This window comes from Convolutriloba macropyga, chromosome 1 (genome assembly GCF_964194025.1).
Source record: "Convolutriloba macropyga chromosome 1, txConMacr16.3, whole genome shotgun sequence".
NCBI classification, from domain to species: domain Eukaryota; kingdom Metazoa; phylum Xenacoelomorpha; order Acoela; family Convolutidae; genus Convolutriloba; species Convolutriloba macropyga.
In genome coordinates this window covers 88,393,813-88,420,081 of record NC_134468.1, presented here as the reverse complement: position 1 = coordinate 88,420,081, position 26,269 = coordinate 88,393,813, and the positions used below count along the sequence as shown (strand labels likewise).

Here is a 26,269-nt window from a genome sequence, read left to right as displayed (position 1 = left end):
AAACAGTGTATCTATACATCAAAACTATGCTAGCACCCTCTTGCTTGACTCAAAAAAATTCTTATCATAAATTCAAGTCAGTGTCCTTCAATTGAATGCGTAAAGATGATTGGGTCTTTCCCATTATAGCCTCCCCCCAGCTTAGTGGTCATGTAAGGAATGCCCCCCATTATCGTAAATATACCATTAGATGTGCTATACTTTGGGATTATGATGTGAAAGACTGTGATCAATTTTAGATGCTCATACTTAAACAAAAAGGCATGTCAAAATTCCTAATAATTAAGTTATGGGGATGGAGTAGATAGAGATGATCTAATGGATACTTGATTTTGAAGCTGTGGCCATGGTCCAGTCCAGTCTACAGTCTATAGTGTACATGTTTATGGCCATGCACGTGCGTTTTGTTCTAATCCGGTGGTGTATCAAAACACAGCTTGTTTTTGAGAGAGAAAACGAAGCATAACACAGCATTACTTACTGCTAATACTTGTTTTACAGTGTAGATCAGTTTCAGTTACAACAGCAGACCTTCTTCATTCACAGCTACAACCAAGTTCAATTTTCACCAATACTTCCATTTTTTTTTACAGAAACTGGAGGGGGTTAGACTTCAATTGGATCAAACTCCTTAGAGAAAAAAGCTTTTGACAAAGTATTTTATTTTTTCCCGGTTGGTGTTTTATAAACTAATAACTCGTTATAAACAAAACGATTACGAAACAAATGCTGAGAACATTTTTCTGTCTTTTTCAGTTTTTCGAAGATAAGGCCCCGTTAATAAAATTCAGAGTCATTACTCATATCTTGGAACAATTTCCTCTTATCCAGGTAAACAAAATTTAGATCTATTCTGTTTTGACCCGCAATATTTTTTACGCCCCCCAGTTACAAATTATATGTTCTTATATAGCACGATACTATGTAAGAAAGAGAACGTGCGCCTGGGGGTCCTAAAAGATTTTTGCTCACTAAGCGAGGGGGGGGGGGGGGGGGGGAAACAGAATAGATCCCAAAATTTAGATCTTTTCCGTTTGTGCCAAAGAGGGTCAAAACAGCTCCTAGAGCCTACTTTATAAAGTGTCTAACGCATTGGTCAATATTGAATCTGGTTGAATTTAATTGTGAAGAATAGAAGAAGAAGGAGAAGAATGGGCACAGCAGCACAGGAGGTGGTCCGGGAAGTGGGCATCAGTCACTGCAACAACAGCAAGTCATTGATAGACCACGTGCATGCATTCGACACCACACACTACGTCTTAGGCATCTCTTTCCTCCTCAACCCCCCCCCCCCCCCCATCTCACCTGAACACACAAACAGATTCTTGCATCTTCCTTCTCCCTTTCTACCCCCTACCCACCCCCCCGCCCACACACACACACACACACACACACACACACACACACACACACACACACACACACACCTAGTGGGTGTTATTTGGATATAGATCCTGATTTTCCGCAAATGAAATCGATCCTGATTTTCGTTCTCGTAGGCTTACGTTGATGTGAACAAACTAATTATATATTTTTTGGCTGCACAGTAGTTTTTGAAACGGGTCTATTGTAAATTCTTGGCTATGCATACCCATCAATATTTTATACCCGTAGGGGACTTCTTGTCATTAAGAGAAATGTACTATATCACCGGCATAGGAGGAAACAGTTTGCGTGGTAGACACACTTCAAAAAGAACTGCTTTCGTTCCTGTGGGATCTGGGATATTACTTGACTAAGAAGGAGAGAGACGAGATCTGTCAGGTGCTTGACGATGTGCAGTATGCATGTCACGATATGCACTTCAACGAGACAGTCAACAACTACCATAGACACCATTTCGACATCAACAAACAGACGGAGGCAAAAGGTCAGTCATCCTAATAGAATCGGGACAGAATCGAGTCATCGGGTGAAATTGAATTGCTCAGAGAGGGAGTTGGTAGTAGTGATTAGTCAAGTCTGTATTGTATAGTGCAAAATTTTCCTGCATAATTTTTCTGTATAATTTATTGTTTTTCTGTCATAGTAGAGTGTTTTTGTTCAGGCTGAGCTCGCATAACTTGCACTGAGAGGGGAGAATTCATCAGCAAAAAATGAGAATGAAAAACCTTTTTGTATTAGTTGTTCATTTTTGTCTACTTGCTCATTTGTTCAGTTGTTCATTTGTGTTCTTTATTGTCATAGCAACTGTTTGGTCATAGTAATAGACAACGTTTTAGTTATAGTTACAGTAAAAGTTACGTGATAAGTAGAAAAATCGTGAATAAAACAGCAACATAGCATGAGAATTCATCTACAGCAGCCTGAGTGACAAGTCTTTTTCCTATTAAACGGCAAAATAATCAACAGCAAACTGTTTTGCGCAGTAAAAAAATTGTAACTGTGCCTTGTATTTTATATATTCTTGAGCAATAAAATGTAACTGTGTCTTGTATTGAAACTTAACCTTGAGCAGTAAATTATTTGTTATTGTCATGTGTCTACGAATTACTTGAACTGCAATTCCACCGTTACGACCCCTAGCCTCTGGTAATTCAATTTAGGAGTACGACGAACGAATCTGAACTGAAGGTTAAGTTTAAATACGGTTGCCTCAATAATTCTTAGACATTATTCTTGTTCTTCATTTTGTTTCCTAATCAGATTGAACTGGTGTACATATAGAGATCCCGTATTGTTTGATCTGTAGCAACCCAGTCTGATTCGATATTGAAAAACAAAGAATTGCGAATAGTCAAAAAATCAAAATGTGAAGCATCAGTAAGAATATAGCAGACATACAGTTGGAGAAGCTAACTGCAAAAACAAAATATCCGGACATATTTTTAACCGCTGAAAGGGACTGGGCAGCGTGAAGCATTTGTCGTCACAACTGATAAGGAGAGCCATTACACTTGGCCCGCCAGCACCGAGAGCGGAACACAAACTGCTGTCTAACATATTGAGTCAACTACGAGGTTAACTTCTTGTGTATACACGAATATTTTTAAAGAATCACGCTTCTTTCCTAAACACCGAAGCAAGGTGACTAGTTAACGGAGTCATAGCAACCAGATAAGATGATTGAGACCTGCTCAGACCAGCTCTGAATAAAAACCCAAGAAGGGTACGGTATAATTCGAAACAATGGTTGTCACATTCAGAACAATTTATATGCGGACTCAGGGATTTTGCAACGATTTCCAAGCACAGCTTGACCAACCAAGTGCTTTGAATTTCTCACCGAATAGAAAAACGTAATTTTTTTTAACAAACTAAACAATGGTTAGTTACCTATACAGAAGGACAGATCAGCAAATCAGCAAAGTCAAATCAGCAAAAATACATGTCAAATCAGCAAAGTATTTCAGTGCTTCAGACAACGAACGAAAAAGAACCACCCGAATAAAGATCAGAGCCACAAGATCGAATTACCAGGCAGTCACTAGTGAAAGGCAATAAAAACAAGACAACGGCTCCAAAAATCAAACAGGAGGTAAATGAAAAATGAGAAACTTGCTCCATTGGAGATTAATTTCGTTTCGAACTCCAGATGGAAAGGATGGCGTTCGAAAGGAAAAGAACGGAGCTTGAGCTAGAGCTGAATCTTTTTGAAAAGAATGGGGCACTTAATTTGGAGCACCAAGAAGAAGTCCTTGTTAATAAACACCCAGACTCAGCCGATGACTCTTCCAAAAGCATACCTCGTCAGGTGATTTACTGTCAAGAAACTTGTTTGCACGTTAAATCGCGCAGCAGCAGTCAGCTACTAAAAATTAAACTACTACTTTTTGATGGCATTACATTTCAATAGACCGAGTGGTCAAAAAATCTTTATGGCTACCGGGCGTTGACCTAAAATTTCTCACCCAGAAAAAATGCGCCACTTTAAGACTCATTCAAGTAGTAAAACGAGGTCACCTATATCGGGTATGAGTTACTTAGGCTCCTACTACACGCAGCGTGGTCTCTAATGTAACGTTTAGTCGGTCAAATTTCATTGTTGATGCTCAACTTGATATCTTGCGCAGGCAACAGTCAGTGAAAGCTCAGAATTAATCGACTTTAATTAATTTATCAATGTTCGTAAACGTTTTTGTCAATGTTTTACTGCAATACAATTATGACGGTCAGGAAATTTACAATCAATCTGAAAACTTCAGTTTGCAGTAGCAAAATTACTCCCAAATCTCAACGAGAAATGGTGGTTTTAAATTCAAGATAGTCCGAAAGATTGTTCTTGAAAAGTTGTTAGGAGGAAGGACACTTTAGAATGAAGGGTTTTCAGCATTTACGGAAGATTGCAAAAACCGATTTCGGTGAAATACAAACAGTAAAAAACGACGCTCGAAGTACCAAAACCCAACTCCCATTGTTATGCTCAGAAAAACAAAGGGGACAAGGGAAATCACGCGGTCAATGTAAAAGCAGCAACGACCGATCAAAATAACTACTGAACGAATATGCTTTCAGCGGTATTGGATCGACGGTATCATTCAGCGATCAAAGCCCTCCTGGTTCGAGGCACCGACTTTACGCCTAAAATAGCTGGAATGTACGGAAAAGGGATCTAAAGACGGAAAGAAATCCTCTTAAAGCAAAAGGACTGCATTCAAATTCGCACTCGCTTGAAGTGTTTGTACACCCGTCAATTTCATCGAAAAACTTGAGCTATTACTACGAGCTTTGAAACAGTTTTTGGAATTCTTGATTGCTTTCAAATTCCCGAACCGCAACTGAGCTTTGATCGAAGCTGGCATAATTTTGGGTCGGGATTCCTATGAACTTAAAAATGCATCAGACTGAAAGGAACGAAAAAGATAGGAAACTGTCAATGTCCTGACTGAATTAGTTTGGGTTGTCAGTACACCAATCAAAGGCAAGAGAAGATAAATTGCTTGGTGTTTCGCCTAAACAGATGATATAAAAATTGCTGAAATTATCCAAACATGGTAGGATACTGAAACCCACGCTTCCACAATCAAGGTAGTTAGTAAATCAAAGAAAGAACTGAAAGCGCAAAAGATGCTTGGGAGTAGGACAGAAACTACTGACAGAGGGTATTCAGCGGGAATATTGTGGGATGAACCACAGTCAAACCAACCAAACAATTACTGCTCCGCCTTGGTTACAGCTCAGAGCTGAGCTGTACTTATTGGAGAGAAGGTTGTAAAATGACCAAAACCTTCAAATTTTGTATCAGAAGTTAATATATACATACGTTCATGAAAAGAAGAATTATGAGAAAATTTAGTCGGAAATCAAGGGCTGCTTGGGTAATGAATGGTATTTGCCACACCATGCATTGCTATATCCAAAAAAGACCGACAAAGTTTTTGGTGTTTGTAACGCTTCATCGAGTTACAAAGTAGTAGGCCTCAGCGAAAAGCGACTGACCGGACCTGATTCATTGCTTGGCTTGAGTGGAACACGTTTAAGATTTTGTATAAAACTATCAGCTCTGGCATTTGATATCGAACAAATTTTTCAGCGAATGCAAGTTCATGAAGAAGACGGGTATTTCCTGAGATTTCTTTGGAGACTATAATTTAACAAACAGGTGCTAATAAACGAAAACCAACGCCACGTCATTGGAGCAAAATTTCACATTGTGCGCAACTTACACTACTTATTTAATCGGCATCAATAAATAACTTGAAAAACCTATCACAGCTAAAGCAATTCACCACTTTTTGTACATGGTCGATTTGATCAAATCAATAGAAACACCGGAAGAAGCTATCGAGGTGCTCAATCAGCTACATGCTAATGTCTCGAATCATGTATTTGAGAAGGAGAAACGGATCAGTAACAATGACAAAGTAAACGCAACCATAATGGAAAACCTGAAATGGAGCGGCAAAACCAAACAAGTTGACGTCCAACCAAATACAACAATACAACAGGATAATCCCTAATCGGGTCCCAATGGAAAATTACACACTGACAATAGTTTTCAGATCCGCAGAGTTACCATCGGACAAGATGAGGCTACCATAACAAAAATGGAATCTCCTGTACCTTCAGTGTTTGAAACAATTGGATTATATTCTCCATTCAGTGTTTTCATGTGTCAAATTCTGACAAACATATGGACTTAAAAACATTGGGACAACGAAATGGATCCCGTTGAAGTAGAATACCAAAAGTGGATAGAACAACTCCCTATTTTAGCTGTAGCCAGCTTCGATTGAAAACACTTCAACACAGTGAGGGACAAAACTTAACTTCAGTGCAGTGGCCAATCTACGTTCTCAGCTAAACGATTACTCAGCCATTTAGCGTTTGTAATCGGAAAATGCATGGTGGCACAGATGAGGCATCTTTCAATACCACTCTTGAAAATGCAAGCAGCTGTCTTTGTAATGAAATTGAAAGGTCATATTGTCAAGGAACACTAGATGAAGACACCCAATTGCAGTTTTTGATCGGACTTAACTACAGTATGGCAACGAATACACAGTTCCCACGGCAAAGAACAAAAATCTGAGGCAACGGAGTGGCTGAGATACTGAAGGCAACTGATGTGTTACAGTGGAAACAAGTGAGCAGTATTCCCAACCCTGCATATATTGGCATCAGCAAAATCAACGTTGAACATCTCAAGAGTAGCGATTGGGTCATTGGACCGACCTGATTGAAGCAACTAGAAATTGTAATTAAATGGCCTTAGCAAAGCAAAATTGCTCTTCAAGTCTGTGCCCACAAAAGGATGAAAATATAAAACTTGAAACGAACATACCTGCGTCAGTATTCATATCGCAGGCTGAAGGCAAGAAAACAATTCTTCAGTGGTAACAATCTAGCAATATCAGTCGTCTTATAAATACAATGGCATATGTGCAGCGAGTTGAGTGGAACGTAACCGATGCAACTTTTGGGTTAATTTTTCAACCGCTACGGGTTCCTCACGACAGATATTCTCAGTGACTTCAAGCACAGCCATGTAACCTTTATTTGAAGCGCTCCAGAATCGTAACTTTGCCTCGAATTATTTTGTTTCTATCAACCGAAAAATATAAAAGCTAGCGTAGTTGGCCATGTTGATTTCCAGGCCAAAACCATGTCTGGAAACGGTATAAGATTCTTTCTTCGGTATAAGTTCTGGCCGGCGCAGCCTGCATTCAAAAGTTGGGCGGCATTGGTTAAGTGTAAGTTGAATAGCGTCAGCCAAAGTATGAACAGCTGTCAGAGTCTTGAAAGTGTTCCGATAGTTTGTTTGGGCCTGTTTTAAATGCATTTTTAACGATTTAAAACTGCAATTCTAGCGCAAAATCCCCGCATTCAACTCTAAAAAAAATAAACTTTTGCGGCAAATGCTTTTTGGTGATTGAGCCCAAATGTCACATGAATTTGTGTTGACATTGTAGGTTTGCGCAGTTGGGCTACAGACGGGATAGGGATAACTCACATGTACAAGCAGTTGGTGATGGAGAGTAAGAGACAGGAGACTAAACAGACTGAGGAATACATCAACCACCTGGTTCACAACTTCATTCATGAACTCACTCTACATGCACAGGTCACTACACAACAATTCCATTTCTGTAGGAAATACGCGCTAAATGTGCTGGTTTTTGACTTTTCCAAAGTGTTTATTGTAGTTTAGAGACGAGTGTAAAAATAAGCTAAATTGATTTGAGAAATGTGTTTTGACAAGCGCCGAAAATAATTGAATTGTGGACTTAATTGCAACTAAGCTTTCGGAGTGCTGAGTGCTTGTCTTACAAAATGGTCTGCTCATATCTCACACCAAACACACGTTTTGAGCGCAATTAACTCATGACTTATATTCAACCTTCAAATTATTAGCTGAAATTTCATCTGACCCTCCAATCAGACCCGAACAGTTATTGTCATCTGCACCAACTAATAAGTTATACGGAGTTATACGTTTATAAGTTATAAATAAGGAGGTTTTTGGGTAAATTTTTGAAGCGGTGCAAACTACAAAAATTTGATGTGATTTTTTGTGATCGATCACAAGTAAGTTGGCGATAGAAGCTCTTGATGTCAACTAGATTCGCATGCTTCAGTTGTGGGGAATCTTTGCTCTGTAGTGAAATTGTCATTATTGATTGTTGTTCAGAAACTGAAAGACGTGTTTGACAAGTGTCGCTCAAGAGTCAATGCATACAACCCAATGTGCACTCCTCTCATGTCAGTGGAGTTTGAGGACTATGAGGCAAAGAAAGAGATCAAAGAGAGGAGGGGGGACCCCACATGGCTTAAGACTCACGGGGACAGACCACACCACACCTTGGGACTGCCCAGACCTCAGAAGCCGCTGCCAAGTAAGCACCAAAGCGCACTATACTGCCCAAAAATGCTTATACGAGAACTGCGCAAATCTTTATGCGTTAGGTTTCAAAATAGAGGAAATGAACTAGTTAGCGCAGTCCCGTTGCAAACGAAAAACTATTCTCTTAATGCGTTCGCAAGAATTGTTTCTGCTAAAGAGCAAAACCGCGCCATAAAAAACTGATATTTCTTGTAATGTGTACTCGAGAAGAGGTAAATAAATATATTCAAAACAAATGAAATGCCTTTAACAGGATCATTTATCCAGTGCTGAAGTATTGGGCGGCAGGGGATTTAGCAGAGCCCCACTCTTAATTGTGATTGGTCGACAAATCGGATTGGTCAAAAAATATAAGAGTTCTCAATGGGTGCGCAGTCGGGATGTCGGCTTTAATTCGGCAATCGAGGCAAACCTAAATTTTTCTCCAATTTTGTTTGGCATAGTAGTTTCAGAACGATTGTTTAACCAATTTGTGCAAAACTTTGTAGCAGAGCTAAAAAAATAATTAGAATCCAAATTGGGAAGCAGTAAACTGAGCGTTACTATATAGCGGTGCTCTTTGTTTTCCATTTTATTCCTAAGCAAAACTGGAAGAGTTAATATTTAACTGAGTTCAAGGTCAAGGAAACTTATATGTATAATGAAAGTTGTGATATCTCTTACTACTGAGATATAAATTTGAGCCACGGATACGTAATAAATTAGTGAAGTTGGATTTGAGGTGCGAATCCACTATATTTAGTGAAGTGTAGAATTAGAGCTTCCAATTTTATTCGGCAATAGTGTTACGAAAGCAACACTATTTTAGTGACGTGGAATTCTGTCTCGAATCCTTATTAAACTATTCTGTTGACAAAACTGGAGAGATTGGGAACAACTGAATTTCAGAGATTTAGTTAAGAGATTGAAAAGTATCTTTTAGTTGATAAATACTGAAGTGCGACCAAACTGAAAACTTGACTTCACCGTCGGCGGTAAAGTTTTACTTACGTGAATATTTGTGAACAACTTGTAACTTAACTTGCACAAAGACAACTAATGATTAAGTACACTTTATCAGATATGGTACAACCGTACCACATATCCACGGCTTTGACAAATTTTAAACCGCAGGTTCTTATAGTTAATAAATTAGTACTCACACTTACAATGACAATTGAAACAGATTAAGTGCAACGGAATTGTAGAGGCTTTCCAAATTCAATCTAATACAGTGTAAACCATTTACGTTTACAATTAATTTTAAACAGAGAACATAAATTAATGAGCAAATGCAGCACAATTGTGACTGAAAATAACTGTTAACATTTCCAGTTTACTGACAAGGCATTTAGCAGTGTTTATATTTGATTTTCAGCATCGAAATAATCATGCTGATTTTGCGTTTGTAGTCTGCATAGTTATATTTATCCGGAAACCAAGTTCCGATTGGTTGAGGTGCTGGGAGTCTGACAACTGGCAACTCATAGGACGTTTCCACGACTGGTGGTTGCAGGGCTTCCTCTTGGATATATTCATCCAGAAATTTTGTAATATTAGGTCCATTAGTTTTATCAAAAACTTCTATTGTGGAATTTTTTAGAAAATCGGTCAATATATTCAAGGAAGTGTATATCTTGATCTTTTTCACTCGTAATTGGTCCTCTATTGTCTAATTGAAATTCTTCGTTAGGTTCAGAACAATTTTGCAAAGGTTGCCATTTCGACGCTGGAATGACGGGTTTTAGGTTCTTACCAATCTCAGTGCAGGGTTTGCACTGCGCGGCCTTTTTAAGGATTTCTCTATGCATATAAGGCCAGAATGCATATTGGCCAAATTTTATCATGCCCCAACTGCATGAGTGGTTGAGATGAAGGGATTCGAGCACCGCATCTTGTATAGAGTGTGGTATAGCAACACGTTCATCCAAACAGACACATCCTGAACGGACGTGCAAGTCCCTCAAATATGACAGGAGGTAAGGGTTTATCTCTTTGCAACGTTGCTTGTCATCTTGAAAGATGCAATCCCTCACTTCCTTCAAAACTGCATCTTTACTCGTGAGAACCGCCGAGAAGCCTTTGGTGAACAGTTGGGTGAGATTGTTCTCAAGAAGTTCTTCCTTTGAGAGTTCCAAGTTCGGCAATGCTGGGCCCTCATTGGAAGAACGGGTGGAGTTGACCGCTGAATTAGGTGTTGATTGAAAGGTTACTCTGCTGGTCGCAGGTGTTTGTTGAATTACATTTGAGTTACTCATTTTGGAATTTTGGAGAGGCTGGATTTGTGCTGCGTTTGCGGAGTTAGAAAGAAGCAACTGATTTGCGCGGAGGTTTAAGGCAGAAAGCAAATTGGAATGATTTGTTTGGTGGGGTATTGAGGCACGTGTGGAATGTGTGTAATTGACGCTGTTCAAGTGCTGTGATTAACAGTTTTGTGGTGTGGTTTTTATATTTTTATATAAATTGCTGCAATCTTGTCACAAATGCGGGTAATTGTTGCATCTGCAAATTCCTCATCATATTTGATTGTAACTTTTGCTTTTGATTTGGTTGGCGGGAAATGTTCAATGTTAAAATCAAAAGGTAATAATGGATCCACCCACTCAACGGGTAAAACAACTATTGTAAGATTTGATAGATCTTTGTTCCTTCATTATGGAAAGTAATGTCCGATGGACAGTAAGGATTGTGAATGATTTTCCAAATAAGTAATTTTTAAAATACTCAACAGACCACACCACTCCTAGTAATTCTAATTCATTGATAATATCTCGTTCCTTATTTGAGTTCAGGAAACGAGACGCGAATGCAATTGTATTTCAACCTGTTGGTGAACGCTGCTCTGATGCCGCCTCTAATACGGCTCTAGATGCATGGCATTTGATTCGGGTTTCCAGGTATGCATTATAATGTGTGTTTTCCGTGGCGTTTGCTACTTTGTTTTTAATATGTTGGAAATGAGCTTCAAGTTCATCATTCAAATTAAATTTTGTGTTCTTTTACAGTAAGGGTCGAAGTGAATGGCATAATTGAGAAATGCTAGGGATAAGTTTTCCAAGGTAATTAAAGGATTTTAAAAAATGATCTGAATTGTTTTAAATGTTTAGGTGCTGTTGATTTTAGAATCGGTGATGTTTTGATTTCAAGTGCTGGGTTTTCCGTGGCGTTTGCTACTTTGTTTTTAATATGTTGGAAATGATTTTCAAGTTCATCATTCCAAATAAATTTTTTGTTTTTTTAAAGTAAGGGTCGAAGTGAATGGCATAATTGAGAAATGTTAGGGATAATTTTTCCAAGGTAACTAACAGATTATAAAAAATGATCTTAATTGTTTTAAATTTCTGGGTGCTGTTAGGTTTAGAATCGCTGATGTTTTGGTTTCAAGTGATGCGATTCCAGTTTGGATAAGTTTATAACCCAACCATTCTATTTCAGTTTTAGCAAAGTGACATTTGGGTAACTTTATTCTCAAATTGTGCTCATCTAGATTTCTGAGATCAGTTAACCCATAAAACCCAGTAATAAAGCGATAGGTACGGGTACCCTCACCGCTATTAATATTAAAGCTGTAATGCCGAGCAGTTTCCGGGTCTAAATTTGATGGACTGTATGCATACTTCATATCCAGTGTTGAAACATGTGTTTTTTCATATGATGCATTTTTATTTAAATTTTGTTGTATCGTGTCAATTAGGTTATCGGTGTTAGGCATTTGATATTTTTTTTGTGAATAGATTTTTTCAAAATTTTAGAGTAAAGGGCCAATTTAACTGTTTTATCTCTTTTTACTGTGATATTTATTGGGGAAATGAAATTTTCACCGGAACAACTATTCAACATTATGATGTATTTTTCATCTAATAGTTTTTTAATTCTGTGTTAACTAAGGGTTGAAGATTAATGAGTATTCGACGTCCTGTTTAATGTGTAGATGTAAAGTTTTTATGAAATTTAGATTTAACTGAGTGTTTCAATGATTTAGCAATTCGAGAGATTAGACCAGAAAAGTCGAATGCTATTTGTTTCTTGATTAAACATTGATTTTGTTCAACATTCGAGACTTGTTTAGTTTGTGTGAGTGATATTCCAAGTTGTGAGAAAAGATCTCGCCCAATTATTGGTCTATGACCATCTTCAACAACTGTAACATTGACGTTTGTAGCTACCCAATCGTTAAATTTGACTGATGTTTTGATTACTCGGATGGTCTTGATTAAATCATTGGAGAAAGTCTTGAGTTTGTGCATCTCCAGAGATTATATCCAAAATTTTTCCTGACGATGCTATACTACTGCGTTTGCTAGACTCTTGTTAATAAAAGTGCAAACGCTCCCCGAATCCACTAAGGTTTTCGTCTCTGTATTTCCGATGCGAATTTTCACATTCACTCGTTTGCATTAACTATCAGAGATTGTAGCAACACAATTATCATCAAATTCGTCATAATTCGCCAGAATCATAATTGGCATCATAAATACTATGTTTTTTGAACATTTTCTCAATTTGGTTTACTTGCTCTCCTGCTGTTGCGGAAGTACCGACCGTCGCAGCTTCAGAAATAGCATCGTCTACGTTGTTGACTCTTGGTTTTGGCCCGATTTGTTGTTTAGTCTTTCTACATACTTTTGCAAAATGAATCGCAATTCCACAGTTTTGCATTTTTTTCCGCGAGCAGGGCAATTTTGTCGATGGGTAGCTGACCATCCATAACCACAGTTGGGACAGATTGTAGATTTACTCGATGAGGGTCGAAATCTGTTCCAAGGATTTTGAATATTGTTGATGGACATATTTGCTACCTCATTTGAAGTTGTATGAGCAACTGTTCCTGACATCTTCAGCTGATTTTGGATACCCATCTCATTATTCATCCCCGCTTCTAAGGCTTTTTTAGCCTATCTCGCTTCTCTCTGAATTTCACCATCATGCATATTCACAATAAAAACATCTCGAATGATATATTCTCATGGCTGCCGAGATCTCAGTTCAGAGAGAGTTCACGGAGACATCCGTAAAATTTTTAGACCGGTTCTCATTTAAATTTTTTTCGGGTTAAGACAGTATAACGGTCAAAGGTTATGTTCCTCTGCTTGGTGAAAACCTGAATCAAACCCTCCCAAATGTTTTTTTGTAGATATCTGACCAATTTGAATAGTTGGTTCTCGGGAGCCAAATATTCGATGACTTTCCATACCAAGAGTAAGGTAGGTGAGCGAGACGGCTTTGTTATCACAAAACTTCCATGGTCTATGGCCGCACAACAGAATTCCGAATTCTGCGGTCTCCTACACTTTGAGTCTTGCTATTGTCTACATCTGCTTCGTAGATAGGTTCACGGGGAAGAGTAACTTTTTCCGGGGGTTCTTCTCGTAATGTATCAATCGAGATATCCTCTTTAGCAATTAAGGCCAGTTTTAAAATTATTCTCTAACGTTCCCATCTCAACGGGGGTTCCAAAGTTGGCCGTCCAAAGGGGTCTATTCCTAGAAGAGCACGTTCTTTGGTTGCTGACTGCGCCATGTGATATCTCTTACTACTGAGATATGAATTTGAGCCACAGATACACAATAAATTAGTGAAGTTGGATTTGAGGTGCGAATCCACTATATTTAGTGAAGTGTAGAATTAGAGCTTCCAATTTTATTCGGCAATAGTGTTACGAAAGCAACACTATTTTAGTGACGTGGAATTCTGTCTCGAATCCTTATTAAACTATTCTGTTGACAAAACTGGAGAGATTGGGAACAACTGAATTTCAGAGATTTAGTTAAGAGATTGAAAAGTATCTTTTAGTTGATAAATACTGAAGTGCGACCAAACTGAAAACTTGACTTCACCGTCGGCGGTAAAGTTTTACTTACGTGAATATTTGTGAACAACTTGTAACTTAACTAACATAAGGACAACTAATGATTAAGTACACTTTATCAGATATGGTACAACCGTACCACAAAGGTGAATGATAAAAGTCTTCTACAGATCGATTGAACACGAACAGACTAGATCAATTTGTCGCTGAAGATTGACATAGTTTTTTCTGCGGCACAGATTTATTTTTAAAACACAAAGTTGTACGTGTTTCTTTTAATTCTACTGCATGGAAGTTTATTTTGAATCAAATCCGGCCATCTGCATGCTGTGTTTATCTAAGGACGATTAAAATTCTGTTTTCTTGCTGATAGCTAATCATGACTTCTCTACGGCAAAAATATTGTCCTCTAAATTTACTCAAAAATGGCAGCATTTTTCGCTACTCTGGTTTCAAAATTAGATTAGCGTGTGAAGATGTGGAGAACAGTAACAGCGAAGCAAAACAATTCAAGTTTTCTTTAAATTAGCAATACACGTCAGGATTATCCGCGATGCCTGTGCCTTGAACACGCGTGAAAGTTTATTAAAACGTCTTGTCTTTTTAACGCCAACTGTTTTTACAAACCAAAAATTTTGGATTGTACTGGTATCCTTTCTTTTTTTAGGATGGTCTCCCATTTCTTTTCATGAAATTGAGCTTTTAAAAGGAGATAAAAAGGTAAACTTCGGCGGACATTAATTTGCTATAGAAGGCCTCAGCTGTCTTTAGTATTCCCTCAATTTCTCAGAGTGCTGAAGCCTCTTAGGCTATAATTGAAGGTTAAAATGTCATTTCTTAAATTCAAAATTGGTGCAGTTTTTCAGGTTTTTACTGTGATCACTCTCCTATTGACGTTTGTCAAAGCCCAATAGAGATTTTCTGCAAGACATATTCACATTTTTTGGCCTTTCTGTGAGATATATGAATTGGTGCTGCAAAAAACACGCAAATTGATACTAAATTATCCATTTTTCAAGTTTTTTTAAAAAATTTTTTTGAGTTTACCAGCCTGTGCAGAACCTCTAGGGTCTATAGTGCCGATGAACGGGTTTTTAACTTTTTATAATTCAAACTTTACAATTTTTTTTAAAGAAAAGTATCTATTCTGTTTTGGACCCCCGGCTTAGTGGGCTTTTACGCCCCAGGCGCACGTGCTATTTTTCACATAGTAACGTGCTACATAACAACATTTAAATTGTAATGGGAGCGTTAAAACACTGGGGGGGGGGGGGGCAGAACAGATTACTTCCAAAGAAAACTTATAGAAAAAATTTGTTCTATTGAGTTCCTCAAGCCCTAGGTGCAAGGTAACCTCCATTAATTAGCGATTGATAATAAGTTACTGCATAGTTGCTAAGATGTTCTCTCACCTTTTTATATGAACTTGAAATCTTAAAATGTGACAAACTGGTAAAACTCGGCGGGCATTTAGTTGCAATAGCGGACCTCAGCTGGTTATAATACTATTAATTGCTCTTGAACGAAGCTCATAGCAATTATTGTAAACGTGTGTCTTTTTTTAATGCAAACCTTTCGCTTGACAATTTTGCATTTTTCTTCTAGAACATTCTTTGACTTCTCAGGCGACTTTTTCACGCTTTCGTTCTTCATTTTTGAGTTTTCTCTATTGCTCCGAAGTAAAGCTGGTTACTAATATAAAACCGGTTGCAGCATTGTAAAAGTAATTGACTCATAGCGCTGTGGTTAGTGCGTGTGGTTGTGGAGCAGGAGGTCGATGGGTCGACTCCAGGTGGGGAAAAAAATCTTTTTTTTTGCACCCATAAAGAAACCTTGTGCTAGGCTACAGCCCTTGAATTTAATTGCCTCGCCTGTCGTTCAAGAGCAATTCTTCCAACATTTGTCGATTTATGTTTTTTGTTGGATTTTGCAATCTCTAACGGCAGAGTCGGAGCTTTGTTCGCTAATTTTTTCAAGTATTTTGTTTATTTAATTTTCAGTTGTTTTCATTTTTGATAGGGTAGAGAAGCGTTTTTGCGTCTAGAAAATGAATTAAAGGAAAATTTTTATCAACACAATATTGATTTTGATCATCTGCAATTATTTAGTTTTGAAAATTTCATTTCATTTCTGCTAATAGTTTGTTTTCAAGTTTTTTTAAATTTAAAATTATCAAATTTATTGTTATTGACCAACGGAAAGACTTGGGATAATGAATAATCTTTAATGACGCAGATAACTTTTAATCACAAAATACTGCAACTTTTTATTAATTTTTGCTATTTTCAATTTTGTTTTTTAAAACTTCTGGTTGTTTTTCAATTTAATTTAGTTGAAGACGGCGACGAAACTTTTTAAAGCTTAAAAATATGGCAATAAATTTTGGCATTACAGAAGCAATTTTGAGAATTTTTGGCTCCTTTTTAGTTTTGAATTTTGTCCTGTCTTTGTATCAGTTTCCGTCCTCTTTTTGGCTTCTATATAATCCGAACTTTTTTGTAGCATCCTGGCTAGCCATTTTGTTGTTTTACGAACAACATTGCTGGTTTGAATTGAATTGGTGTCTTTGAAAGTAACTACAGTTTTAATTATTTTCAGAATTAAATGTAAAATATTTGTTTTGTTTTGGTTTTTTGACGGCACTTCTTCAACTGTTTTTACAGAAATTTGCTAGTAAAACTGTAGCCTATCTCGGTGCTGGGCTCCCGTTTTTCACAACAAATAGATGTTTCTGAGGACTGACCTCAAAGATAACTATGAAATGATCATTTGTGCTTTTCTGTGGAATTTGTTTGTTAAAGAAATTTTATTGGTCCTCGTTACATTCACAACGAGAGAATCTACAAGAATAATTGTTTTGAGAATTCTCAATTTTTGTATGTTTTTTTGTTTGGCTTAAGTTATTCAATTCTTCTGTCAGTCATTTGAGTTGTTTTCTAAATCTCCGTTAAAGTCTTTGGATTTTAATTCAGGACTTGTGTTGCTATTCTGTATAGGTTTTTGTCCACCATTTTAGTATCCGGATATATCAGATCTACATAATTGTGCCCTGTAGGCTGAGTGAAAGAAAATAGGTTCTATTCGGTCTCGCCCCCATGTTTTAATGGCACGTGTAGAGCTTATGAATAATTGTGAGAATTAGTATTTGGACTGAGAAAATCAGAGACCACGCAATCATCCAATCACTACCCGTACCAAACTCCAAGTGAAATCCAGTACTGAGTCTAATTCAGATGACATTTTGCAATGAATTATTTCAGTTAATCATTCTGAGTTATCTTCTGATTCAGACAAGTACAGAAAATTCTCTCTGCATTTTGTTGTGATTCAGAGAAATTCAGTGATAACGTCACAGTTGGTTCAGAAACTCTTCTGAATCAGTAGTGAAGGTTGAAAATCCTCTGAAATTGTTCTGAATCAGTACTGACTGTTACTGAGCCCAAGGTACGGGTAGAGGTGAGTAAGAACTGAATCGGTTCTAGGACCTGCTCATGAAAAGGGTTCAATAACATTCGCACATAATCAAGATCTTGATGGTGCTAGGAAAATTGGCCGACAGGACGTTTAGCCAACAAGGAAAATTTACCCGACAGTTTTATTATAATTGGTATTAAAAGTCAATAATTGGTCCATATATCAGTAGTTCCGTTGTGATAGAATCATATCAAGTCCCACATGCCACTGAGGCATGGCCATGGCCCGCGAGGCATGGCCAGATGCGGTAAAATACGGTCCGACCACGGAGAGACCTTCGTTACACTAATTGATGAGAAAACTGCGGTACATTTGTCCGCATAAGAAATAGTGTTTTAAATTGACCAATCACAGCTTTAAAATAGGTTTTATTGCTCATTTTACTACATACTTCATTGCTACATAACAACATTTAAATTGTAATGGGAGCGTTAAAACACTGGGGGGGGGCAGAATAGATTATTTCCTAACAAAACTTATAAAAAAAATTGTTCTATTGAGTTTCTCAAGCCCAAGTTGCCAGGTAACCTCCCTTAGCGATTGATAATAAGTTACTGCATAGTTGCTAAGATGTTCTCCCACCTTTTTATATGAACTTGAATTTTTAAAATGTGATAAACTGGTAAAACTCGGCGGGTATTTAGTTGCAATAGAGGACCTCAGCTTGTCATAATACTATTAATTGCTCTTGAACGAAGCTCATAGCCATTATTGTAAACGTGTGTGTCTTTTTTTAATGCAAACTTTTCGCTTGACAATTTTGCCTTTTTCTTCTAGAACATTCTTTGACTTCTCAGGCAATTTTTTCACGCTTTCGTTATTCATTTTTGAGTTGTCTCTATTGCTCCGAAGTAAAGCTGGTAACTAATATAAAACCGGTTGCAGCATTGTAAAAGTAATTGATTCATAGCGCTGTGGTTAGTGCGTGTGGTTGTGGAGCGGGAGGTCGATGGGTCGACTCCAGGTGGGGAAAAAATCTTTTTGCACCCATAAAGAAAACTTGTGCTAGGCTACAGTCCCTGAATTTAATTGCCTAGCCTGTCGTTCAAGAGCAATTCTTCCAACATTTGTCGGTTTATGTTTTTTGTTGGATTTTGCAATCTCTAACGCCAGAGTTGGAGCATTGTTCGCTAATTTTTTCAAGTATTTTGTTTATTTATTTCTCAGTTGTTTTCAATTTTGATAGGGTAGAGAAGCATTTTTGCGGCTAAAAAATGAATTAAAGGAAAAATTTTATCAACACAATATTGATTTTGAGCATCTGCCATTATTTAGTTTTGGAAATTTCATTTCATTTCTGCATTTCTGCTAATAATTTGTTTTCAAGTTTTTTTTTAATTTAAAATTATCAAATTTATTGCTATTGACCAACGGAAAGATTTAGGATAATGAATAATCTTTAATGACGCAGATAACTTTTAATCACAAATTACTGCAACTTTTTGTTAATTTTTGCTATTTTCAATTTTTTTTAAAACTGCTGGATGTTTTTCAATTCAATTTAGTTAAAGAGGGCGACAAAATTTTTTAAAGCTTAAATATATGGCAATGAATAAATTTTGGCATTACAGAAGCAATTTTGAGGATTCTTGGCTCATTTTTAGTTTTGAATTTTGTCCTGTCTTCGTATCAGTTTACGTCCACCATTTGGCTTTTAAATACTCCAATTTTTTTTGTAGCATCCTGGCTAGCCATTTTGTTGTTTTACGAACAACATTGCTAGTTTGAATTGAATTGGTGTCTTTGAAAGTAACTACAGTTTTAATTATTTTCAGAACTAAATGTAAAATATTTGTTTTGTTTTGGCCTTTGACTGCAATTTTTCAACTGTTTTTACAGAAATTTGCTAGTAAATCTGTAGCCTATCTCAGTGCTGGGCTCCCGTTTCTTACAACAAATAGCTATTTCTGAGGACTGACCTAAAAGATAACTATGAAAAGATTATTTGTGCTTAGATTTTTTGTGGAATTTTTTTGTTAAAGAAATTTTATTGGTCCTCGTTACATTCACAACGAGAGAATCTAAAACAAAAATTGTTTCGATAATTCTCATTTTATGTATTTTTTCTGTTTGGCTGAAGTTATTCAATTCTTCTGTAAGTCACTTGAGTTGTTTTCTAAATCTCCGTTAAAGTCTTTGGATTTTAATTCAGGACTTGTGTTGCTATTCTGTATAGGTTTTTGTCCACCATTTTAGTATCCGGATATATCAGATCTACATAATTGTGCCCTCTAGGCTGAGTGAAAGAAAATAGGTTCTATTCGGTCTCGCCCCCATGTTTTAATGGCACGTGTAGAGCTTATGAATAATTGTGAGAATTAGTATTTGGACTGAGAAAATCAGAGACCACGCAATCATCCAATCACTACCCGTATCAAACTCCAATCGAAATCCAGTACTAAGTCTAATTCAGATCACTTTTTGCAAGGAATTAATTCAGTGAATCCTTCTGAATTATATTCTGATTCAGACAAATACAGAAAATTTTCTATGAATTTTGTTCTGATTCCGAGAAATTCAGTAATCACGTCACAGTTGGTTCAGAAACTCTTCGGAATCAGTACTGATTGTTACTGAGCCCAAGGTACGGGTAGAGGTGAGTAAGAACTGAATCGTTTCTAGAACCTGCTCATGAAAAGGGTTCAATAACATTCGCACATAATCAAGATCTTGATGGTGCTAGGAAAATTGGCCGACAGGACGTTTAGCCAACAAGGAAAATTTACCCGACAGTTTTATTATAATTGGTATTAAAAGTCAATAATTGGTCCATATATCAGTAGTTCGGTTGTGATAGAATCATATCAAGTCCCACATGCCACTGAGGCATGGCCATGGCCCGCGAGGCATGGCCAGATTCGGTAACATACAGTCCGACCACGGATAGACCTTCCTTACACTATTTGATGAGAAGACTGCGATATATTTGTCCGCTTAAGAAATAGTGTTTTAAATTGGCCAATCACAGCTTTAAAATAGGTTTTATTGCTCATTTTACTTAAATTGTCGGTTAAATTTCTCATTTTTTGGTTGTCGGTTAAACGCCCTGTCAGCCAATACGGCGGCCACCGATCTTGATGTTACGAATATCAAATGTCCACTTTGCATTCACTGGTATTCTTCTTATTAGTTTCAACATAATTCAAACAATTCGGACTTTTCAAGTGAGTTAAATGTTCACTGTTTATGCTATGCATCCTTTTCTCCGGTTTAGTCAAAAAACTTTACCACTATTTTAATGAGGTGAATACTTGAAGCGTCATTTTCTGTCATCCCTCGTACCTAAGGCTCAGTGACAATCAGTACTGACTCAGAACAATCTTAGAGATTTTTCAACCTTCAGTACTGATTCAGAAGAATTTCTGAACCAACTGTGACCGAGTTTCTCTGAATCAGAAAAAAAAATTCAGAGAGAATATTCTGTATTCGTCTGAATCAGAAGATTTTTCAGAATGATTCACTGAATTAGCTCTGAATCAGACAAATTCAGTGCAAGAATGTGACCTGAATTAGACTCTGACTCAGTACTGGATTTCACTTGGAGTTAGGTACGGGTAGTGATTGGATGGTTGCGTAGTTTCTGAATTTCTCAGCCTAAATACAAATTCTCACACTTATCCACAAGCTCTAGACGTACCATTAAAACATGGGGGCGAGACCGAATAGAACCTGTTTTCTTTCACTCAGCGTACGGGGCACAATAATATAGATCTGATACATCCGGATACTAAAACGGTGGATAAAAACTTATACAGAATAGCAAGACAAGTCCTGAATTGAAATCCAAAGACTTTAACGGAGATTTAGAAAACAACCCAAATGACTGACAGAAGAATTGAATAACTTAAGCCAAACAAAAAAATACATAAAATGAGAATTATCAAAACAATTGTTCTCGTAGATTCTCTCGTTGTGAATGTAACGAGAACCAATAATTTCTTTCACAAAAATTCCACAAAAAATCAGAGCACAAATAAGCATTTCATAGATATCTTTGTGGTCAGTCCTCAGAAACAGTTCAGGGAATTCAGAGCCAGCTGTTAACTGAATTTCTCCGAAACAGAGCTAAAGTCAGAGAAAATATTCAGTAGTTTTCTGAATCAGAAGATAATTCAGAATGAATCACTGAATTTACTCTGAATTAGACAAATTCAGTGAAAAGTGTGACCTGTATTAGAATCTGACTCAGTACTGAATTTGCCTTAGAGTTAGATACGGGCCCCTAATTAAATGGATATCAAACTTTTAAACCCTCAAGCTTGCCATCCTTATAATACAAATTGCGACTGTGGGGATATTCTTCATTTTTTCCCGTTTTTTCATATTTACTTACTTAGATTTCAAACATTTTATTTCAGCTGGTGACCAAACTTCTTTCCAAGGAGGTCGCAATCTGTACGAGAGTTATATTAATGAGAGGAAGAGTGCCCTCAATCAACCCAAATACACCTACAAGATCCAGGGTCTCCAGGACCAGACAGAGGCCAAGGTCAGAGCAGAAGCAGCTCGGAGACTGGAGTTGCCTCAGAGAAGATGAAGCACAGAGAAAATTAATTCCAACTAAGCTAATAATAGACTAATGTCTGACATTTTAAAAATATATTTTCATATCTGTCAGTTTTTTACTGTCTTTAGGATAGTAATTCTTCATGACAGAGCTACTCATTTCTATGTGACAGATTTGGCTCGAAAAGCTAAATTTTATATTAGAAAAATGAGCAGGTTTAAGTGGATCAGTTGAAAACTAGTTGGTGCAATCCCTTTAACATTCTGTCGCCATAATTCCTGTCCTAAAATCTCTTGTCAGATAAAAGACATTATTTGAAAGTCTTTTTTAATACTTTTGAAATTTAGCTTCTACCAACCTTCGTAAAATGATAGCACTTTTTTCAGTCATGATGACACAGACAGACACCACACACAATGATTCCAATGTGAGATTGTTTTCTTTGCCCCACATTTTGCTATTGAACAGTGAATTATTTGTTTTATCTGAATTTTTTTTGCTTGATTCACACATGGGTCGCCAATTCTTAGTAGTCATACTAGGATCACACATATATGATGTCATCCAAATCATAACGCATTTACTAGTACGATCCTGGTATGACTACTAACAAATCGTATATGACCTAATATGAATACAAAGAAAAAATATTCGGAGAAGCTTGGCAGTACTTGTAAGAGAATGTAGATAAGGATTCAATTACATTGTTCTAGACAGTTTACAAAGTTTTTATATCAGTTTTAAGTTGCGGGAACAACTAACTCGTTTTGGTGGCGATAAGGACAAAAGTCCTTTTTGAGACCGGGTTTGATTTTTTGTATGATCCTTGTATGACTACTAAGAAATCATTCAAATCATATATAACCTAGTATGATAACCAGGAATCATATATGACCAGTATGACTAGCAAGAATTTTGTCTGATGAGCAACCTGGCCAGCCTAAATCCTGAGAACCTGAACTTCTAGACGGCCATTTATGTCATTTTGAACGGAATTTTGTCGGCCATCTGTGACAGAATGCTCTGCTCATTGGAGAAAGATTAATTTGTTCATTATACAATCGGTGAACATCAAATGTCTACATGCTACGAATTTTTGCCCAAATCGAAATAAAGAATATTAATGAAAATCAGGATTATAACTTGGTTGAACGAAGACCGTTATTTAACATAATCTTACAATATTCTAATCTTACAAAAAGCCGTCGAATAAGTTGCTCAGAAGACTGTTAATTTTTAATTTTTAATTGTTCAAAAATCAAATTTCTATTGAGATGAGCCTATTGACCGACATTGGAGAGTAAGTTTTAAATATTTACAGTTTGAGGCAGATCTGCAACTGCTCGTATAATGGTTCCCTACTAAGTACTGGTTACTTGTAGTCAACACGGATGCATGCGACTACATTAAGCATAGAGCAGCCCAAAAGTATCGAGTGATGCCCTGGTTGCTAATCATCAACCATTTTCGAGTAGAATCCGATATAGCCTAGTATGACTGCAAACAATTTTGTATGATGAGCAAGGTATAGGGAGCATTTACAGTTCCAAAAGGTCTTGAAATTGGACCGAAATTTAGTGTCGTCCATTTGATTCGACTAATCTCATTTGATCGATCCTTGAAGCGAAAATTGTCATTTGGCGAATAACAAGCAAATAACAACTAGTATTTAGAAAATGTTAATTCTGTTTTCCGATTGGCTGACTGCTCGCCAAATTCTCCATTTTTAAATAGGATATGAATGCCCGAATCATAGTAACATTGTAAATCAGCTCTGAATCATATTACTTCTCAGTCTGTTTTTTACTTTGATCAGATTTTCACATTTTATGAAATGATTAATTACTATGAAATGATTTTCCTTTTTGCTATGAAATGATTATTTTCAGACAACAAAAAAACAAAAATCTGAAAACATTATGAGCAGCCTTATGAAAATTCATTCCGTTGCTGCACTGCACAGAGAAAAATGACATCTGACTTGGACAAAACCGACCTTTTCTAAACTTATCTCTTAAAAACCAAAACTGGAAAGATGAATTGAACTGTTTTCTGCTTAAATAAAAGAATTGATCAATCACTAGTGAATTTAATTTAAGTTTTTTTATGTTCATCCCCCGGCAATTACTTGCAGTCCGTATGTTCATATCACTCCGCTGGGATATCAGATACCCCCCTCCCCCTCGCCCCCAGTTCCAGGTCAATGCCCCCCCCCCCCCCCAGAAGTAACTTTGCAACTCGGGCAGGTTGCTTATAAAGTCGAGGAAATTTTATCCAAGCAAGGAATTCTCCAAGCGACTATCCCCCCAGTTCAATATTCCCCAAAAAAGTTGCACCCGGACCCTACTCCCATAGCATATCAGTCTGGGAGCATTGTATTCCAGTTGTATCCAGTTGTATCTAATTGTCAGCCCAGAACTGTATCCGTTTCTGTTGAGCTAAAACTAAAACATTCAGGCAAAATGTCATTATAATCTGAAACAAAAACCATAAAAATCTGCAAATTGGGCTCAAACGTTGAAAATTTTGCAGGTTCCAGGCACTCGGTGTGTATTTACTGGTTTTGGCGTGTATATACTGGTATTTGGCGGGTGTTTTTTTCTAATGTTAATACGTTACTCGCAACGTTTTAAGACTGTAAGCCGTCATCATGCTCAAAAAGTGCATCGTCCAAATTTTCAGTTTTAATGAACATCATGGGCATTAAAATCAAGGATGCTCAATCTATTTTCAGAAAAAAAAGTATCTATGTGATTTATAATGAGTGGCAAGATACTCTTAGGATACTCTGATACAGTACTGGGCCGACGATATACAATTGGAATACAATGTTTCATTACTGATATACTATAGGGTCCGGGTGTTAACGTAACCTTGCTCGGAAGTCGCGTTAAAAAAACATGTATTTTTGGGGAAAATGCTCTCACGTTCGGTTGTGATAGATTGATATCAATTCCCATGGGCGACTGAGGCATGGGCACAAGCGGCAAAAAACGTACTCTGGGACTAGGATATGTCAAACTTATGTTAATTGGACGCATAAAGTTACAGTTTTAAGTTTCTCAAAAAACACCAGATTAGGTGAAAATGCTATATTTTGGTACGTCTATTTGCTGAGACGTCACCAATAGCCACATTGACCGATAGTGAGATTAGCCTACAAACGAAAAATGAGAAAAACAGACTGTAATGGCATCATTTGTAATAGTTGGACGATCAAGTGATTCTGCTAATTCAGATTTGTCCACCTATCAGAAATAAGCTGTAGGATAAATTTTTCATTTTCCGATGTCGGCTAAACCCCCTGTCGGCCAATATTCCTAGCACCAAGCACACCTAGAAAACTGTCAGCAATTAAACTGTTCATTTTTGCTTTTATCTTAATCCGTTGTTCACTTTAGAATACTTGTTAGTTCTTAAAAATGCAGCCAATGTTCCATAACAACCCGCACAAATTTTGATTTCGTAGTCTAGACTACTTAACCTAAACACAGTCTACGTTCTTAAAAAAGTGAACTGTTGTCTAGACATTCTCTTCACCACACAAACAGACAGCCAAGTGATACAACATGTCATTTGTTCATGCTTATTTGTCTAGACAGTCACAAAGACACGCATGAAAAATGGCAGACACAAAATGTCAGGACTTGAACAGGCCAGACAACTAGTATAATACAAAGGCCATTGACCTTTAAAGCCATCGTCTAGACAGTCTAGCGGTAAATACAGTTCACGCTGTAAATTTTGAAATTATGATTTACAATTTTAAAAATGAGCAAAACAGCCGGCAGATTGACGCGATAGACGATTGTGGCCTTCCATAGAATTGAAATGAAACAACTACAGAATTAAGACCAGTTGACCAGAAGACTCTTTTTTATGAGAGACATACGATCTATAAAGAAAAAGCCCTTATAGAGCTTTTTAAAAATTAATATTAAAAACCAACAACTCGGAACTCTAATACTCAAGAATTAAAGCATATACGTTTGGTACTACTTAGATGCACACTATTGATCTATAACTAGTAAACGTCCATAAAAATTAAAGTTCATTAAGTGAGTTCAGAAATCAATTTTTTGAGTGAGGTAAGTCACGCAATAGACCTAAGAGCAGAAAATATGACGTCATGCACAAATTTAAACTGCAACGCAGCAGAAGTCAATCAAATTGAAAAAGTCAATGGTCGCCAGAATCATTAATGGAGACGACGAAT

At 37.0% G+C, this 26,269-nt stretch overlaps 1 protein-coding gene across 2 annotated transcripts; it reads left to right on the top strand.

Annotated features, from left to right (window-relative positions):
* Positions 1-395: 395 nt before the first annotated feature.
* LOC142352911 (uncharacterized) lies at positions 396-22,163 on the top strand. 2 transcript variants are annotated; one of them, XM_075405074.1, is made up of 6 exons: positions 396-556; positions 1,136-1,263; positions 1,682-1,870; positions 7,353-7,504; positions 8,072-8,276; positions 21,905-22,163. In XM_075405074.1, exons 2-6 carry the CDS (start codon positions 1,152-1,154, stop codon positions 22,081-22,083), a joined length of 837 nt encoding a protein of 278 aa, XP_075261189.1. In that variant the 5' UTR covers positions 396-556; positions 1,136-1,151; the 3' UTR covers positions 22,084-22,163. The 2 variants fall into 2 exon arrangements, with proteins under 2 accessions (XP_075261189.1, XP_075261183.1); XM_075405068.1 differs by having other exon boundaries at positions 397-556; positions 1,131-1,263.
* The last annotated feature ends 4,106 nt before the right edge of the window (positions 22,164-26,269 follow it).